This window comes from Adelges cooleyi, unplaced genomic scaffold (assembly GCF_023614345.1).
Source record: "Adelges cooleyi isolate 19-005CV unplaced genomic scaffold, UGA_ACOO_1.1 ACOO_flye_CR_arks_rails_tigmint_CR_PRNA_672, whole genome shotgun sequence".
Taxonomy (NCBI): Eukaryota; Metazoa; Arthropoda; class Insecta; order Hemiptera; family Adelgidae; genus Adelges; species Adelges cooleyi.
The window spans coordinates 10,329-30,860 of NW_026096374.1; the positions used below are offsets into that span (position 1 = coordinate 10,329).

A 20,532-nucleotide genomic window follows, 5' to 3' on the forward strand; every position below is an offset into this window, starting at 1 on the left:
AACAATTTTTTAAAAGAAAAAAAATATTCGATTTATTATTTATACATATAAAAAAGATTTCTTATTATATAAGTATACATCATATAATATATATTACAATGTAAACAATTATTTTTCTACAATATATATATATATATAAATATTTTAATATTATCTTTTACAAAAACTAAAAAAGTATATTATTTACACATTTTCCAAAAACCATTTTCTCAAAGTAAAAACTTTGTAAAATGTACATAGCTTGGGATTCAGTTCTTTATGAAAGAGACAACAAGCGAATTCTTCATTAGGATAGAGTTCATCTATTCTTGGACAGCCCATTAATTCCATATTTATAATAGTTATACCAGGTAAATATTCCAAAAGAAGTTGTTTCTTTTGTTCCCCCTTCACGTAAATGTTTCGAGCTTGTAATGAATTTAATATTCTTCCAATTTCCTCGCATTCTACATCACCGTATGTGAGACTCATTTTATGGAAATGACGCTCTAACCAATTATTAATAGAACGAGACTTGGCATTTTGAAACATGGTTGTTGAGTATTTGAATATCCAGTGTTGGACTGCACAGCTCTCGGTATCGATAGCCGATAATTCCTTTATTAGATATTTTCCATCAGATCCTAGTACACACTGCATATCAAGTATCAAGCGACCCATTCTTGTATTATAAATTATGTTGTTATATTATATAAGCAAGCAACACAGAACACGACTTTTCATGATTAAATACAATATATTACTAACTCTTCTTATTCCTGAATCTTATCTACTAAATCGTCTGACCTGTCCTCAACGCTAATAGTTATTTCAGTTTGTAGTCTGTATTGATCATATACTAAAATAGGTGAATCAAATTTTATATTTGCTGCCATTAGTTGAATGTAAGATTCGATTTTTTGTACGGCAGTTCGAATATCAGTAATTGTATCACTACATTTTGTTATATCCGCTCGATGAGTACGGAAAAGAATATTGTGTACGTCTACCTCATTTTGAAGCATCTGCAATCCAACTTGGAGATTTCCGATTGATTTATTCTTTTTGCCTTCTAATGAACCACCAAACACGTCCATGGTTGTCGATATACTAATCACTATTTTATACTAATACACTGTGTTAATATTAAAATTATCCTAACTCATCGATGATTACCATCTTGACTATGTAAGAGCATCCAAAATATATTCCCGTCCGTTTGTATTATATCTTCTTTTCCACGACATCGGTCCGGTATTGTCCACGAAAAAGATATTCCAGTCGTCATCATCGTACGCAGTGAACAGCCGGGCAAACGGTGAATATTCTTTCAGTGGTTTAAAATTTACACCGTATGAATTTTCACACGTTGACAAGAAAATATCCTTTGTCATTTTAACTTTATGTAAAATATCGTTAAAATCGGTAGCTTTCATTGACACGTACCCGACTATTTTTTTAGAATATACAATTTTGCCCAGCATGTGGCTCGGCAACTGACATGGACGCCATGGCACGAGTGACAGATACGATTTTCTCGACGGCGCGTTCAAAGCTGTGCATACTTGTCTCTTATATTTTATCACTTCGAACATCGATTGACTGTCCGGTTCAACATCATCATCCAGGTCGGTCAAATACAAACCGTAACACGGCAATGTGGACTTACTGACAAAACATTCAGCATCTTCAAACTTACACGCTTTGCACAAATGCGGTTGAACGTCCCGGTAAAAATAGATCAACGATTGGTAATTACCCATTCTAGTTCATCTGGTTGCGTCTGCGACATGCGATGTACTGACTCCAATTCGTATCGATCCAAACGATGTTCAAACATTCATATATATTTAATATTTAATTGGGTCCGGAGTCGTTGGAATAGGATGTAGACATCGTCAGTCCACCGTGAGAGCGATACTGCATCATATTGGTCTAAATGATGACTGTTTGGAAATATAGTCGACAGACTTTCAACTAGTGAGAACATTATGTACTAATACATTATTTAATATATTTTATATAATGCGATTTTTAACAATATCGATTAATTTCATCATTGAAATTATTTTTCATTATGAATAATTAATTCATCATAGTTTGAGATCGTTTTTATCTATCCATGAGTTATGTGTTGAATCAAATCCTAACCATTTTACTAGAACTTTTGATCCTTTTTTTTGTAAGACCTTTTCCACCAGATAGTCATCAGGATATAGAGTTTTGCTTAATTCTTCATTGTAGAAACTACCTGCTATGGGTTTACCGGTATAGTCTTCTATGTAGTAAGTAGGAGGAGATGTAGGATTAGCTTTTACTACTTTGAAAATTTCACTACTCCAGCTAGGAAGATAACCCTTAGTAAAGATGGTTTTGTACATAGAAATTCTTACTCTGTCGCCAACTTTAAAGCGAAATTTCTGCTCAGGTATCTTACGACCATGTATTACAACCGAAGACGGGTTAGCCTCGGCCTGATTCGGTGTCATTCTAATAGTGCTATGTTTTGTATTATTATACGTATCTACGAGGCTATCCAAGATAGAAACCCATTCATATGAACCTTGAGCTGTAAATTGTTTGTACATTTTTGATTTAATTGTGCGATTAAATCTCTCAATTATACTAGCTTTGAGAGCGGAATATGTCGAGTATAAGTTAACATTGTATTTTTTCATCAAAGCCATGAAATGCTTATTATAGAACTCTTTCCCGGAATCAGTCATAAGGTGAGTTGTTGGGTGGGGGATGAGTACTTTCTCCATGGCTGCAGTGACTTCGACTCCAGTTTTTGTCTTCAGAGGAAAACACCAAGCTTTTTTCGTAAAACAGTCAATGACGGTAAGAATATATTTGAATTTCCGATTTTTCACTGAATGACTGGTCATTTCAACAATATCGGCTTGCAAAAGATCACCTTTCCCCTTCAAAATAACTCTCCGCCTAGTGAAATTTTTACGAGCTGGTCGATGCAGTTCTGAAGCAATACTTTCTTTAGTAGTAGTTATCGGTATCATCGTGTGGAATCGTTTTTATAATACCCTGCTCATAAAGTTCTTCATAAATAGAAACTATTTCATTATTGACCCCTGAGTTGCCTGCAGTTCTCGCTGCATGTAATAAACGTAATCTGGTAATTAATTCTTCAGGCTGATTCCAATATACGTAATTTGTTTTCTTATTATTCAGCGACATGGAAAGACCACTGCCTGAGGGGAATATCTTTGAAATGATCTTATTATACTTGGAACCGGTTCTTTTAAGCCGACTACCATCTACAGTTAAGTGAGCTGATGATTGTTCTAGCATTTTTTTATAATTTCTCGTATCGATTTTTGTATACTTATTTGGGTTTTTAGAAAACAATAATTGTAGTATTCCCACGGTCATGGGATATGGTCTACCATCAAGTGAAATTTGTAATGAATTTCTATCGAATTCCATTTCAGAATGACCGAAATTTATTTTACCTTTATTATCAACCGGTTTGGGTCCATATATTTTATCTCTTTGTGGTGAAATTAACCAGTTATCTAATATCATACCAACGCTCACAGTATGATCCGTTTTTTTCGACGTTATGGCGGTTGATACTTCTTTCGATGCTTGTTGTGACTGAAATACAGGGTCATCAAACACCTGATCGCGATTTTCAAAACTTTGGTAGTCATCACCACCATTGTTCGTGTTTTTATTTGCTATTTTCGTCAGTGGATCAATAATTGGTTTAAAACTCTGTGTAACTAACGATTCTGTATCTGCTTCACCTTGTTTCAGAGCTATATACTTTCTCTTAATACTTTCCTTGGCCTGCGTTAACGCTGATAACAAATTTTTGTTTTTTTCCGTCATGGTAACTGCAGTGCAAATGATAACTATAAATTGCGAGCATGGTCTTTTATATTAAAGCAAATGTATCAAATTTGCTTCGATATCTTCCTTGATCTCTAATAAAATCCTTACATATCACTGCAAATCCATATTTATCTCGATTCCAACATGCTCTACAAAAGTCTTTAAACTCGGAAAAAGTCATATCTGAACTACAGTGGTCGTCGTAAGCATGTTTTAAATTTAATTCATCCTGCTTGAAAAGTACAATTAGATTTGAATTATCACGAATTAAAAGCTTTGGAATTTTCGAATAACTTTGACCTAAATAGAAAACATCTATTTTATTGTGTCTCCCACGTGAGAAGTATTCACGGATAATATGTTGGTTTTGAGAAATTACGTCATCAAAAATAAAAATACTATTTTCCTTTGCTTTCTCCGGAACCATTATTGTTTCATTTTCATAAAACGTGTACAAGTTTACACCATCGACTTGACGAATAATTTGCTCGAGTAATTTATATTTTTCCTGACCCAAAGTCTTGGAATAAATGTATACGTTTTCGAATTTTAATCCATTGTCTGCAGTCAACAGTGTAAAGATCAATTGGGTTTTACCACAGGACGATGGCCCAGCTATTAGGGCGCGAATAGTGTTTGATAGAAGAGGACCGTGTTTTGATACCACACTATTGACGTCTATTGTATCTGCATTGACAATAGGGAGTTTATGATCTTGTTCAACAAATCGCATGGTATAAATATGACTGTCGATTGAAAGAAATGAACATATGATGTCTTCGTCTCGAAAGCTAAAGAGCAACAAAGGTTCGGGTCTTTTAAACTCTATTATAAATAGATTACCGGTAGAGTTGCATTATCCTGGTTATCAGTTTTGTGGACCCGGGACTCGTCTACGTCAAAGGCTGGCCGCCGGTCAACGGGGTATCAATCGATTGGATAACGCTTGTAGAGAACACGATATTGCTTACGATAAAAGTGACGTGTTCAGTGATCGTCACGAGGCCGACAGAATATTACAGGAAAAGGCGTGGGCGATTTTCAAGTCGAAAGATACGGGGCTTAAAGAAAAGTTAGCTGCTTGGACAACGGTGACAGCTATGCGTGGTAAACGAAAAATGGGGATGGGTTGTGGACTAGGTGGAGTAGTAAGCGCAGCCAAAAAGTCGATTCAAAATATGAACACTGACTGTAGTGGAAAGAAAAACCTAATGCAGTTGGTAAAAACAGCTTTGGCTGCAGCAAAAAAGGTGGTGTCGAAGAGAAAATCTAAAAGTAAATTGGGGTCGTTAAAGAACAAAACGCCTAGAATATTACCGATACCTAAACAATCTGGAGGTATTATACCGCTTGTACCTCTGTTTGCTGGACTTTCAGCTTTAGGAGCTTTGGCTGGAGGGGCTGCTAATGTGGTCAAGACTATTAATGACTTTAAAACGAGTAGAAACTCACCTGTTCATATAGGTAAGGGTCTTTATTTACATCCGTACAAAGGTGGAAGGTATAAAATAGAAAAAGGACTCTACCCGAAATCTAGAAAAATCACTACTCGGAGAAAATTAAAAAATAAGAAAACTCGATGTAAAAAGTCAAAAAACTAATAGCAGAACTGCCCAGAAGTCGTCCATTGTATGACTATGAACTAATAAAGTATGCAAAATTGTTGAAAATACCTCACTTTCGTGGTGTGTTCAGTAAAGATCGCATGCCTGTTCGTTGTAAACTTAAAGAATCTGCCATAGTCAACCTTGGCTCATCGCACTCTAATGGTACACACTGGGTTGGTTATAAGAAAAACGGATCACAAGTAAAATATTTTGACAGTTTCGGAAATTTACCTCCACCTAATGAGCTACAAAAATATTTCAACGGATATAATGTAAAATATAATTACGATAAATATCAAAAATTTAATACTTCAATTTGCGGACAGCTTTGTTTAAAGTTTTTATGGAAAGCGTGATGAGTGCTGTGACAAAACCAAGTACAATAACTTTAAACGGTAACTCATCGGTGTTGGAATGTGATTTTTTCCCAGCTTTAGAGCTGGAACACGGATCTGAAATATGTCTCCTGAGTTTACATACATATAATTCATTGCCCAACATAGATGAAGGATGTAACAAATTCGGTATATACAGTCCTAATGGTTTAATCGTGCGACAAATACCTACGGGCGCGTATGAATTGACAAATTTGGAAGCCGCAATTAGGAACCTATTTTCAGATGTCCAGGTTAGCTTCAGTCTCGTTGGAAACAGCAACACGTTAAAGTGCGAAATGAAATGTAGTTTAGAAATCGATTTGAGTATGGATGATAGTATATCGAGTATATTGGGTTTTGATAAAAAAAATAAATACCTTGCCAATAAGTGGCACGTGTCTGATAATGTAGTGCAAATCATGAAAATAAATTCTATAAATATAAGTTGCTCACATATTTTAGGGTCATTTACAGATGGTCACCCCACGCATTCAATTTATGAATTTTACCCAGATGTACCGAGTGGATATAAACTAATTCAAGTACCTAAATATCCAGTATACTATCCACTCAACACGTATTCATTAAGTCATTTGCGAATCGATCTGAGAGATCAAGACGGTAATTTGATAAATCTTCGTCAAGAACCTATCACAATACGATTACATATCCGTAAACGTCCGTAAATCATGGGGCTCAAGTTTGTTGATATAAATAGTGCTGCGTATAGGAAAATTATCGGCAGTCGTTCGAAAAGTCTTAGTGAACCAACCAACACCGCTAGCAGCAGCAGAAGTACCACTACGATAACTAAAAAACCGTTCGCAGGACAAAATAAAACTAAAAAAAAGAATAAAAAATCAAGGAAAAAAAAGTCGACTTCTGTGCTAAAAAGAAAATCAGATAGTCTCTCAAAAAGTAGTTTGGACTTTCTTCGTTCATTAAAGGCTATTTGAATAACTATAAAAATAATAATACTTCTACTTATACAATAATAATAATAATAATGGACAACTTGTTTTTGGATGTAACGGAACGTTATGTAGATGAGTCGAAAATTACTCAAATAGAATATCATTCGTTTTTACCATTCTCAACAACGGCATTGTCAAGAAATGATGAAATTCGCTTTTCTATTTCCGAGTCTGGATCGTATACCCTCCCTTCTCATTCTTTTTTGAACATTGAAGGGAAAATAACCAAAGGATCAGGGTCTTTAGGTGAGATACGATTCATCAACAACGGTCTGGCGCATCTGTTTTCAGAATGTCGTTATGAGATAAACAACACAGAAATTCAATCAGTTCGAAACCCTGGAATAACATCTACACTAAAGGGGTTATGTTCATATACAGAATCTGATAAAAATGCTCTCTTCAATGCTGCATGGGATATAACGGGGGATAATTGTGATGAGTTTGTAGAAAAAGGATTTTTTTCTGGATGTATCCCACTGAAACATTTATTCGGCTTCTGCGAAGACTATAAAAAAATCTTAATAAACACATCACAACAACTGATCTTAAACCGAGCATCTATTGATTTCGACAGTTTAGTAGCACATGGAGGTGGTAATGAAGAACAGTTGAAAAAACATGAAGGTTCTAAATTGGAAATTACCAAAATTGTATGGAAAATGCCATTGGTTAAAGTATCGGATGAGGAAAAACTGAAACTTTTAAAAGTAGTAGATAGCCAAAAGCCATTATCTCTGGCTTACCGCAATTGGCAACTATGTGAATATCCTGTTTTACCGACTAACACCTCACATTCGTGGAGCGTCCGTAGCTGTTCAAACATTGAACGTCCACGATATGCTATTATCGGGTTCCAGACTGATCGTAAGAACAGCTATAGTAAATCGTTATCTATGTTCGATCACTGTAATCTGAAAAATCTTAAAGTATACCTCAATACTGAAGCGTACCCATATGAAGATTTTCAAGCAGATTTCACAAATAGTAAGGTTGCTTTACTATACAATGCATATTGTAGTTTTCAAAAATCTTACTATGAAAGAGATTGGTCATCTCCACTAATGAGCAAACATGACTTTATGAATAAGACTCCTGTTGTGGTGATCGATATGAGCAGACAAGATGATAATATTAAATTATCAAACGTTGATATCCGTATTGAATTTGAAACAACGTCTGCCATTCCAGAAAAAACATCAGCATATTGTCTTATCTTACATGATCAAATTGCTAATTATAATCCGTTTACGGGGGATGTACGTAAATTATAAATGCTTGTATTACTTATATTTATTAATTTTTTTAGAAGATTTTAACTTAATAATTTGTATTATTGTATTATTCATTAGAATCTTATGTTTTAAATATATGCTCTAAAATAAAAGTTTTTTTACAAAAATATCTGCGTTTTTATTTATATTTTTTAGTAAAAACTATAAATGTACAGGCTGGTTAAAAGCAAAACCATCGTGTGAGACCGGTAAAACTTTCACTCGACATAGAGTTTCGATTACTTTTACTTTTTCACGAGACCAATAGCGGCTGGGGGAACCACTGAGGACTAGCTATAGGACCGGGGGGAGGAGACGAGTGATAGTGAGGACTACGGAGGACTAGATATAGACCGGGAGAGGTAGAGGGGAAGTGAAAGTGAGGACTTTAATGTATTTTCAACGAACCATTATACTCTACTAACAACAGTCCTCTTCATTATTTGCAGGTAGATGGACCTTATATACTCATAGTTGACCTTCGGTAAGGTTATATAACGCAGGCTATAAAATAACGAGATAACGACAGTGGTTTTGTCGTATCAGAATCATTAAGTGTCTTAATAAGTACACGGACAGGTTTTTTCCCCAATAAATCGAGTGTCTACTATAAGCAGTTACACGATTTTTGTCGCCTGTGATATCATGTAATAAACACAATATTATGATACCGATCATTGGGCCCTAACCTAATCTAACACGGATAGACGTTACCAACTGATAGTTTTTAGTGTCTGTTAGTTTCTCACATCTGGTACACCGGGTTTTTAGTTAAAAAAAAAAAAAAAATGAACTTTGTGTAAACATTAAGTCAAAAGTGGTACTTGAGCACAAAACCTAATAGTATCATTCTGCATGGATATAAATAAAATTGTTTTAATGATTTGATCAATTTTTTTTAAAGATTTTAGGTGTTTTTGTTAAAATATACGAAATCTGCGAAAACACAGTTTCCCGGCAATTGAAAAAAAACTGTAGTGCCGAATTTTTTTCCCGTTTAATATGTTATGGGTACATATGAGTTCCAACTACTGGCAAATTTTAAACCCAAAAGTTTCAAAATTACCGCTAAAAATCCGGAAAAACAAAAAAAATTGTACCCCCCTTAGGGGGGTGGGAAATGGGTATAGTTTAAGTTTGACACAATTGACGTGTGCTGGCATACCAAATAATTATTTCTTATACATTTCAACTCGATCCGACTCTTTTTCTCGAAATTATAGCCAGTAAAAGTTCTAACTAAAAAACTCGTACGGTTTTTTTTTTGTTTTTTCAACTTTCGTCTGTGAAGAATTTAACTTTTTCAACTTTTATCCCCCCCCCCAAAGTACCAACTAGATGAAATTTGCGATTTATAGAGTTGCTACACGCAGGAATTGGTTCAGTATTAAAAAAGTTACAGTGTATACAGATAAAAAAAAACACATCAAAGTAAAACCAATACCTTCTCGCTTTGCATCGAAGCTAAAAATACATATGTCAATATACAAATATCAACAAAAACATTGTACCTAATGACAATTATGTGCTTAAAAATATTTTGTTGTATTAGGGTAGACACGATAAGGTTGATCGCCATAATATCAATAATAATTCGCAACAAATGTGTTTAAAATCGTGAACAAACGCGTTTATTTTATCATTTATTTATTTTATTTTACATATGACAATCGGCTGATAATTATAATGATAATAATGGGAATACTAATGATAATGAAACTACATAATAATAACAATAAATAAGCATATCTCAAATAAACTAATTTAGTGCAATATGCAAACTTTATTTATTTATTTAAATATAATTTTAAAATAAATAAACGATTGATATCTAGTATTATTCGATACTTAACTCAAGCGGAGTACTGATATCCTCGCGTAGTTGTACATTTAGTTTTTTTTGTTTAGAGGCATTTACTTGCATATATACGCCAAAAAATCTAGATGGTTTGTATTTTACAACACCCCCTTTTAGTACTACCATACATTCATCATCATATGACTTTAAAAAATAAGACGTGTTTGAAGAAGTTTTAAGACTAACCCACATTGCTATCAAAGTACAAATCCTATTAGCAGATTTCTCCTTGTCTAGTTTCTCCTTGTTGATTTCAGCTAAAAAATCAAAAAGCAGTTGTTAAAAATAACCAAATTTAACTTATAAGCCACTATATTCCTTTCAGTGCAAGACACAATTACTAAACGTAAATAAAACAAGTTATACAAACATATTTAGTATGTATAATAGTAAAAATCTCAGCTTTCTGAAAAAAATTATAATTTTTTTTTGTTTATTATTTACTCTCAATAAAAATGAGTTTATAATTTATAAATATGTTTTTTTTGTTGCCCAAAATTTAAGAATTTTCTTTAGAAAGCTGAAAAATTGTACATTAAATGTGTAAACAGAATACTTCTTGTCAACCGAGATAATATCAGCTAAAAAAACAGAATACAGTTGCTAAAAATTGCCAAAATTAACAATTATTAGCCACTATTTTTTTTATTTGTGCAATTGATGTTAATTAATTTGACAAAATTATTAAACGTAAATGAAATAGGTAATACAATTATATAAAACATGTATAATTGTAAAAAATCTCAGTATTAAAAAAAAATATATGCTTTTTTTTTTGTATTAATAGTTATTTAAAATGAGTTTAAAATCATGCTGTAAAAATAAATGTTATCAAAAAAATAAATAATATTAAATCTTTTTATTTATAATCACCTAATTTTTTGGTAAGCACATTTATAATAGCATTTCCAGTAAGACCTCTTCTCGCCTTTCCAAGTTCGGTCAATTTTGAAGTTTCAGTATCTGCATAAGTGTATAAAAAGCTGGTTTGAAAATATAATTTTTAATAATATATTCGTATGTATTTTGATTTTTTTAATTTAACACCCTAATAAGTAAAAACAGAGTGGGAAGGAACGCAAACAATTATGGTAATTATTAGTTTCGGCACCTACATAAATGTTTATATTAATAACTGGTTCAAAAAGATTAATAGTATTCATAATTATGTGTTTTATTTTTAATATTTAATGCCCTAATAAGTACAAACAGAGGGAAGGAACGAACAAAAATTTGATAACTGGAATATCAGGATGAAGCCTAAAATTGATGGAACCTAGAAGGGGTGAACAAATAAAATAGAGATAAGATTTTAGCAAAAAGGCGCGTATGCTCAAAATGTATTATGTATTCTTTCAATTTTTATCTGGTTCTAAGTTTGGTAAGGTTGCAAAAATTACTATTTCATTCTAGAACCCTTAAAACAAGTCTCCCCAACTTATAGTAAATTGTTATGTGAACAATATAATAATATATAAAGCAAATTTTATCTTTCAAATAAGTCATAAGTTCTGATTAATACTAACTAGTAGCATAGTAAATTCTCTTGTATTCGTCATCATGCATAGTACTACCTGTAACATCATTTTCTGTAACAAATAAATTATATAGTTAGTCAAACCGTGATGTTGTATGTATCCATAGCAGTAACTCTAAAAATGAGAATCATTTGGCCAATTAATGAATGCAAAATATAATATTAACACAAAACCTATGTCTTTTAAAGCCTTTTTAGCTACCGCGTTTAAGTGATCTCTAAAATATAGAGAAGGCGTACATAAGGTGTTAAGATCATTAATAGAAAAAACTCGATGGAGTTGAATACCATGAAGAAAGAAGTCGTGCAGTAGCGGAATACGGTTCCAGGAAAATGACAAAATATGACATTTTTCAACATACAGTGTCAGACCGTGGAGATGAGCCAAATACAGAAAAAACCTAAGTTCAATATGTAGTAGGCAACCATCCACTGATACAATACTAAAAAAATGTTGATGTCGTAATAGAAGGATCAGAAACCGCTTCTTGAGCATAAGTGTATTCTTAAAAATTGATACACGCCGTTCAAAATAATACCCGAAATATAATAGTGGTAAAAGGTTATTAAGGCTCCCCAACTAAAATTTAACTTTTTAGTTATTATTGTGTGAACAAAAGAAATTGATAAGCAAATTGTATCTTTCAAACAAGCAATACTATATATTTACTATCATCTTTGTAAATGCTTTTGTTTTCATCAGCATGCGCAGGAGTACCTGTAAAACAAATATTAAAACATTTTTTAGTTAACTAAACCCGGTCTATTGTATTTATTCATCTCAGTTTCAATTAATCAATGCCAAATATAGTGTTGATTTTAAGTCGATAAGGCCCCCTCCGCTCAAGAAATAAATTAAAATATACGTGTATTACTGTTACACAAAAAAATTTAATTATCTCTAAAAAAAACCCACAAATTATCAATATAGTACAAATAAATTGATTATGTAAAAAGTAATACTTTAAAATTGTATGTTTATATTTACAACAAAGTTTGCTCGTAACAATTTTTCTCGCATTATTAAATGTGGTACATTTCGAAATTCCATCACCTGCACAAATTTATATATAAACTGGTTTATAATACAGTATTTAATAATATAATCGTATTTATGTTTTATTTTGATATTTAAATCACTAATACGCATTTTTTTCACAAATGTACAAAAATATCGCATACAAAGTATAATATAGAAGTGCAATAATCAGTCAAACAATAATATCTTAAACAATGAACAAAAAACTATACAGTATAGTTCAAATTATAGTATTAGCATTAAGCCGATGGCTCTTAAGGTCCTGATAGCTACAGCATTTATACACAAAATATAGCGAAGGTATGTACTACGAAGCACATAAACCACGTAGAAGAGAATTATAGCTCCTAAAAATTTTCATAATAACCAAGGAGATGAGCCCAGTCAAGAAATCAAATAACTTCAGCTTGTAGGTTTCAATAATCCGCGGAAAAAGCAATACTAATGAAAATATATATCATGTCGTCTGCAAAAAAAAAAGAACTTCTTGTTTTTGCAAAAGTCCCTCTAATGAGCTAACAAAATAAAGAGGACTAAGGTGGTCCTATTGATAGACGCTTGAGGAGATAGTAGAAGGTTCAGAAACCGCTCTGTTCGCTTTAGTGCATTCTTTCCTATCGGAAAGGTAAAATGTGAGGGGTTTCCAATGTCAATTATTAGCGTAGAGTACAATGATAAATGAAGCGTTATTAGTGCTATGAGTACTATGATTCAACCAGCTCTTGGTAGTATATCAAACAACAAGAACTAGTATCGTATTTTGTCTGTCGAGTCATAAGTATTTGCTAACATAAAACGTCAACAATCTATTACGTTAAAAATGGTATTTTGTGGCAAAATGTTAAAAATTGATAAACGCTGTTCCAAAAATTACTCTAAATATAATAGTTGTTAAAATTATTATAACAGTAAGTCTCCCCAACTAAACTTTACTAAATTTTTTGTAATTAACTTTGTAATTACTTTTAGTTGTATCAGCAGGCATAGGAATTTCTGTAACATACATTTTAAAAAAATACCGTTTTAAACCCTTTTATTACATTGATCCATAACAGTTACTAAAAAAGGAGATAACTTTGACCAAACAATAAATTATGTGCTTTTAAAATTTACATAATTGTCAATAATGTGTAAAAAAATAATGTGGAAAGAAAATTTGATCGTTCAATCAAATCATAAGTTCTTTATACTACTAATGAATAACTTTGTAAATACTTTGTTTTTCATCATTAGCCGCCGGAATACCTGTAAAAATAATTTTAAAAATAATTTAGTTATTTAAACTCGGTTTGTTTATTTATCCATAACAGTTTCAATTAATTAATGCTAAACATAGTATTAATATTAAATAACTGTTGAATAACTTTGTAATTACTTTTGGGTTTATCAGCACGGATACCTGAAACAAGAATATAATACAGCTACGTAAACCCAGTTGTTATATTAATTTATAACAGTCATTCGAAAAATAAAATTACTTTGACTAATAAGTCAATGCAAAATGTTTTATTATCATAAAATTAATCTCTAGCAAGTAGTAACGTTTGAAATAATACTTTCTTCACAATGAATTTAATAATAATCAAATTTGTTATGTGTATTAATTCTCTCTTTTACAAAATTTCTTGTGACCTATTATTCCTTGATGAACCTAATTATATTCAGTACACTTCGAAATCGTTAAAGATGTGTTTGAAAAACCTAAGATATGTAACAATCTAATATTTTTGTAGTTTTTGTTTACATTTACGTTTTAAGGGGCTTATTGGCCTTAGAAAGTTGTTTATTAAAAAACTGATAATTTTATAATCACCTATTATGTTAAAAATATCCTGTTGCATTTTATATTTTTCTGTCATTATGGAATCTAAATTTGAAAATAAAACCAATATTTTACAATATATAATTATTTGTATTATATTAAAGTGTTAATTGATTACGTTCTAGAGAGTCATAGGTTTTAGTATCTGCATGTTCTGAAATTAAAGCGAAAAATGTATATACTTTTTGATTATCAAGCGACTGTGTGAAAATATGTTAAAAAAAGTATTACCCGGTACAATGAACATTTGATTTAAATATTCTGAAAAAAGCAATAAAAAAATTGTTGTAATGAATTTAATACTCTATTCTATCATAATCTAGGGTAGAAAAGCTAAGAAAAAATAATATGTGTGTTAGAAATTCGAAATAAAATGGCTAGCTCTATAATATTAAGTTAGTTTGAAATCTTATGAAATGACAATGGCGGTATTGAATCACATGGGGGGAGTAGAATAAGACTATTATCACTGAACATTAGCCTTAACCCTTTCACTGTCCTAGACGTGCTACTATTCTACAATCAATCAATTAATTACGAAACCTTTTTCAGTATGGCGATAGTTGTGACATGTAGCAGTGTGTAAAGCACAATGGCAGTGAAAGGGTCAAAGATATATTTTTGTTGTTAACTGTACACATTTCTATAGGTACATTTCTTCTTTAAACAAGAATTTTAATATCACATAATTATTATTACGCGTTCCATAGTAATCTTTATCTATCATGACTGTAAGTACATGCTCCAATCCATCTAAAACAATCAAATACAAGTTCGACCTTTAGAAAAGTTCCAAATAAAATTAAAATTAATAAAAAAAAATCATTAGAAAAAATTACCCTGTTAAGTAAATAATCAATTTTTAGAGTCAAGTGTGCTCTTAGTAAATTATAGTAACTTTTAGTAAAGGCTCGTGCCCCATGCGACAGTGCACAGATCCAATCAAAAATATAAAACTACCACATTTTGAAGATGCCACTCCGCCCATGTATTAAAAAGTTTTGTGCTGGCAATTTTTTACAAAATCTTAAATTAAAGACAATGTTAAGTTTCATAACTTTCAGGTGATAAAGGTAACTTTTTTTTACGACAATTTTTGGAGGCGCTGTATCATGAAAGCCAAACTCGTATTATTATAACAAAAAATTGCATGGGCGGCATCCTCTTAAATATAAAAATAAATTTATATTTTATTTACAAGTAATTTGACACCTAGGCAATCATTGTAATACAATTATATATTAGTACATTGATTGTTATCTTACTTTTTATATGATCATCTTTATAGTCAGAAGCTTTCTTGATTTGTATGTCTGTAGTAAATGTTTTAAAAAAAATAGGTATGTGTAAAATTAGTGAAATTTAAAAACTCTCAAAGTTAGTCTATATGATTATAAAATATAACTCACTTGAAATTTCAACCATCTCTATATATTCCACTGTAAAGAATAGTTAAATATTATTTTTTTTTAGATTTTAATCTACGTTGTGTGCTTAAGTATAAATAAAATACTTACTTATACTTATATCTGCCAAAACATTTACGCAGATTAGTGATATTAAAACATAGGAAATTTTCATTTTTATCTAGAAAAATTAATAAATTTAAAGCAATTGATATAAGGCTCGGGTCTTCCGTAGTAGTCGTGATGAGAAAGTTTTGGTTTTAAAATTTGTTTTATACATTTTTTATGATTTTTGACTAGAGATAACTTAACCTAACCGAAAAATAGTTTTTTGTTATTTATCTAATTCATGTCTTTTAGGATTATTTGAGTTAATTTCAATTACTTGAGTGGGATATTGACATTTTTTTGTCTTAGCATATACACGGAAAAATCGACACCATTTACAATCGACTCCGGTTATCATAACGAAAAAAACGTAGTGGTTAGGTGAGACGTTTAGCACACCTCGGATAAATGTCTACCTCGTTGGACCAACAAGTAAACCTTAAGAGAGATGTGAGTTATTGATTAAGTAGCGATTTATGGCAGCTGGTCAAAGTTTAAAATCGCTTCCCTGTAAAATCACTGAAATCGACTTACACACTTATTCACAGTTGTTACACATATATCCTTCTATAGCCTTATATATCCTTCTAATGAGGGTGGGGATGGGGATTGGGATGTGGCTGGCAATGGTGGCGGGATGTTAATTTTTTAAATTATGTGTTGTTTTCACAACGAACAAACTTTAATAAATAGTAAAATAGATTCAAAAAAACCAAATGAATGTTTTGCCGATTAAGGCCAATTATTAACATTCTCGTTTTGGTTTTAAAATTATTTTAGATGTATGGTTTTTTTTTTTATAGTTATCTTTTAAGAATACGTTTTGCACTAAATTTCCCATTGCAAAACGTGACTAAGCAAAATGCTTGTTACTCTCAATCCATGCTTTTATAGCAAACATTTTTATGATATAATCGAAAAAGAATAATATATTTGGATGAAACGTTCTTAGAAAATTTATATTTTAAATTAATAAAAGTACAAGATGAAAAATAGCTTAAACTTGAGGTGTATTTTAAAGATACAATTTTAAAAAAATGTTTCATCATAAATGCTCATTTAAATTTCAAAAACATTATGTTTGTCTATATTTCGGCAATACAGTAAAATAAAAACATTATTTTGCAGCGCAACGTTGTTAGTTTATTTACAAATCTGTTTTTAACATCGATGCCGAGCTAGTATTCTTATGGTGTGTGTTTTTTTTTTGTATCTGCAAACACGATACCATGTGTGACTATGGCCCGATTTTCATTAGATACTCGAAATTATATGTGATTGGGTCAAAAGTACAAAAAATCTAACGAACCGGCTTTTATTTGATACACTAACAATTTTCATAATGGTAATCATTTTTTTTTTTTTTATACTAATTTTAACTTGTGTTAATATATAATTGATACCACAGAATATCAACATTGGCTTGTGCTTATATATTTACTTTTAGTCTACATTTATTCGAAAAAATGCAAACCAGTCGATAATTTGTTCTGATATTATTATTTTTCAAAATTTGTACTTATATTTTTAATAAAATTATATTTGGTACTTCAACGAGATATGAAGATACTCTTTCGTGATTGCAGACTTGGATGAAAAATGTTTCCTATATTTTTAGGTGCTTATATATTCTACTATAGTTTTCAACACATAGAGAATTGTTATAATAATTTAATATGGTTTTAAATAAATAACTACATAACATGTATCTCACATAAGATGGATTACCCGGTATGGATGAAAACTTTTACCATAAACAAAGCAACAAGAAACTACGAAAAATGGTAAATTTTTTAAAATTACAACTACGTTCTAAGTACATTTTGTTTATCCATATATTGGCAATACAGTAAAATAAAAACATATTTTGCATTGCATCTTTGTTAGTTTATTTACAAAACAGTTTTTTAGCACCGACGCCAAGCTAGTATTCCTATGGTGTGTTTTTTTTTGTACCTGCAAACACGATACTATGTTTTTCTATGGCCTGATTTTCATTAGATACTCGAAATTATATGTGATTGGGTCAAAAGTATAAAAAATCTAACGATCTGGCTTTTATTTGATACTCTAATAACTTTGATAATGGTAATTATTTATTTTTTAATTCTAATTTTAACTAGTGTTATCATATAATTGATACCACAGAATATGAACATTGGCTTGTGCTTATATATTTAATTTTAGTCTAAATTTATTCGAAAAAATGCAAACCAAAGGTAATTTGTTCTGATATTATTATTTTTCAAAATTTATACTTATATTTTAATAAATTAAAAATATGAGGTAAAAATAAAGCTTGAACTTTGAAATAAATTTTAAAAATATAAAATCAAAAATTTTGCATCATGGACACAAATTTAAAATATAGATACATATTATGTTTGTATTTAAATGACAATTATTATATCTATTCAAACAATTTATCATAAACTAAGCAACTACGAAAAAATGTTTTTTTTTATTTAAAATTACAACTATATTCAACTTCTAAGTACATTTTGTTTAGACATATTTCGGCAATGCAGTAAAATAAAAACATATATTGCAGCGCAATGTTGTTAATTTATTTAAAAAACAGTTTTTTAGCACCGATGCCGAGCTAGTATTCCTAGGGTGTGTGTTTTTTTAACTGTAAACACGATAATATGTTATTCTATGGTCCGATTTTTATAAGATACTCGAAATTATATGTGATTGGTTCAATAGTAGAAAAAGTCTACTAAATCACAAACAGCATCGATAAAAATCTAAAAAAAAAATTATTAGTTTTTCAACTTTTGACGTTAGCTTTCTATAAAATAGCGGAAAACTATCGAATTAAGACAAAATTTTAATAAAATGTTTATCAGGCATGTCCCTATTCTCAGGTATCCTTAAATCCAAATTTAAATAATTCTGCACTCCCTGCAGGATTGATTTTTTAAAAAAATGGTATTTAGTTTTAAAACTGATTTAAAATAAAAAAATTTAAAGAAATTTGGATTTATATGTTTAATATAACAAGAATAAATTATAATTTTGTGTATTATTATTAGATAAACGTGTTTAAAATTCATCTATTTCTGTTTGAAAGCGTACTTACAGCTTTTGAAGTCTGATAGTATTACTTGGAATAGTTGATTAAATGTTATCGAAGGTCTAATACCGAAAAATAATTAAAATTTATTAAAACATATTAAAAGTTTACAGTTTTACCATATTTGACATTTTGGTAATATTACTTACTTAAAAAACTGCAACGATAGTCAAACCGGCTGCTGCAAAGGTTTACTTACGACTTGCCGAATGACCTTTATTATGTCGTCCAAAAAAATAAAATCTAGAAATGTTTTTCAAAATTGTTTATGCGAATTTATTTACACAAGCAACATTCGATATTTACATTAATCTAGAGCGGAATATAACTAAGTTTGCATCAACAGTAACTTTGCATCAACATGTTTTTGTATGACTCAGAATAATAAACCAACAAGCACCAATGCATACAGTGTGAATCACATTGTCAGTAATACTTAAGTAACCATTTTAGTAGCTCGGTGACGTTATTTCTGGGATTCATTTTGTTTACATTAATCTGAAGCGGAATATAACTTACGTATATATATAAAGTATATGAGTACTGAAAAATGTATGGTGATACTATTGAGTTTGCAACAACATGTTTTTATGTGATTCAGAATAATAACACAACAAGTACCTATGCATACGGTGTGAATTGTTATATATAATATATAATTATAGCACAAAACACTTGTTTAACAAACAAATCGTTTTTATGTATACAACGTTTAACCCTTATTAAAATTAAAGTATAAACCTAAAACTGACTCTTTAAGTGTGAGGGGTAAAAAACAATAATATGAACAGTTGAGATCACATTCTTATTAAACCCTATGAAATATTCAGTGGTTCATGTTGAAATCATTACCCTGAATTGGACATTATTTGACATTGGTCAAACTTTTTTCCTTAAGGGGAAAAAAATCTGAAAATTAATTTTGACGGTAGTAAATTTTAAGTTTAACCAAACCACAACAAAAATTAAAACATCTATAATAATTTTTATTAAAAATTAATTTCGGGCTGATGTGTAAGAAAGGTTAAGAATATCATCATTTGATAAAGTAAGGCAAAAATAGAGAGAATTAAGGTCCAGTGTTTACAGATACATATACAAGTATCGATAAAATCTTTGTAACTAATGACAATTATTATTTGATTGAAAATTATTTTTTAATATTAGGTTGGATTCGATAGACACCCATGTATGGTAATTAACAATATGATGACGTAATTTATTATACCTCTCGTACTGATGATTGAATAACAATTTTTTTTGTATAATTGCACTATTGTATAGTGCAATTTAACCTGTAAAGTTGTAAGACTAAAAAAATAATTTTTTTCCATTTTTCTATAATAGTTATTGGTTATTACATCCCACCCGGGTCGTAATTTCCCCAATGAAGATAAATTATAATATCACCATCAACATTAATACACTACATTGCTTAACAGAGTATAAATGTATTTTTTTGGTTGTAAAAAAATTATTAATTAATAACCAATAACTATTATAGAAAAATGGAAAAAAATTATTTTTTTAGTCTTACAACTTTACAGGTTAAATTGCACTATACAATAGTGCAATTATACAAAAAAAATTGTTATTCAATCATCAGTACGAGTGGTA

General features: G+C 30.5%; 1 protein-coding gene and 1 long non-coding RNA gene across 2 annotated transcripts; one reads left to right on the forward strand and one right to left on the reverse strand.

Annotated features, from left to right (window-relative positions):
- The first annotated feature begins 6,824 nt into the window (after positions 1-6,824).
- On the forward strand, positions 6,825-8,066 carry LOC126845123 (uncharacterized). Its single transcript, XM_050583680.1, has one exon. The coding sequence runs from the start codon at positions 6,825-6,827 to the stop codon at positions 8,064-8,066; it is 1,242 nt and encodes a 413-aa protein (XP_050439637.1).
- A 6,286-nt stretch (positions 8,067-14,352) lies between these two features.
- LOC126845119 (uncharacterized) lies at positions 14,353-15,075 on the reverse strand. The gene is made up of 4 exons (XR_007686713.1): positions 15,022-15,075; positions 14,554-14,583; positions 14,441-14,476; positions 14,353-14,367 (listed from the first exon to the last, which is right to left on the reverse strand). It is a non-coding gene; the product is annotated as an uncharacterized LOC126845119 (long non-coding RNA).
- Positions 15,076-20,532: the final 5,457 nt, after the last annotated feature.

What these genes read in the sequence shown, in the direction of transcription:
- LOC126845123 (XM_050583680.1), top strand. Translation starts at nt 6,825, where the DNA reads ATGGACAACTTGTTTTTGGATGTAACGGAACGTTATGTAGATGAGTCG.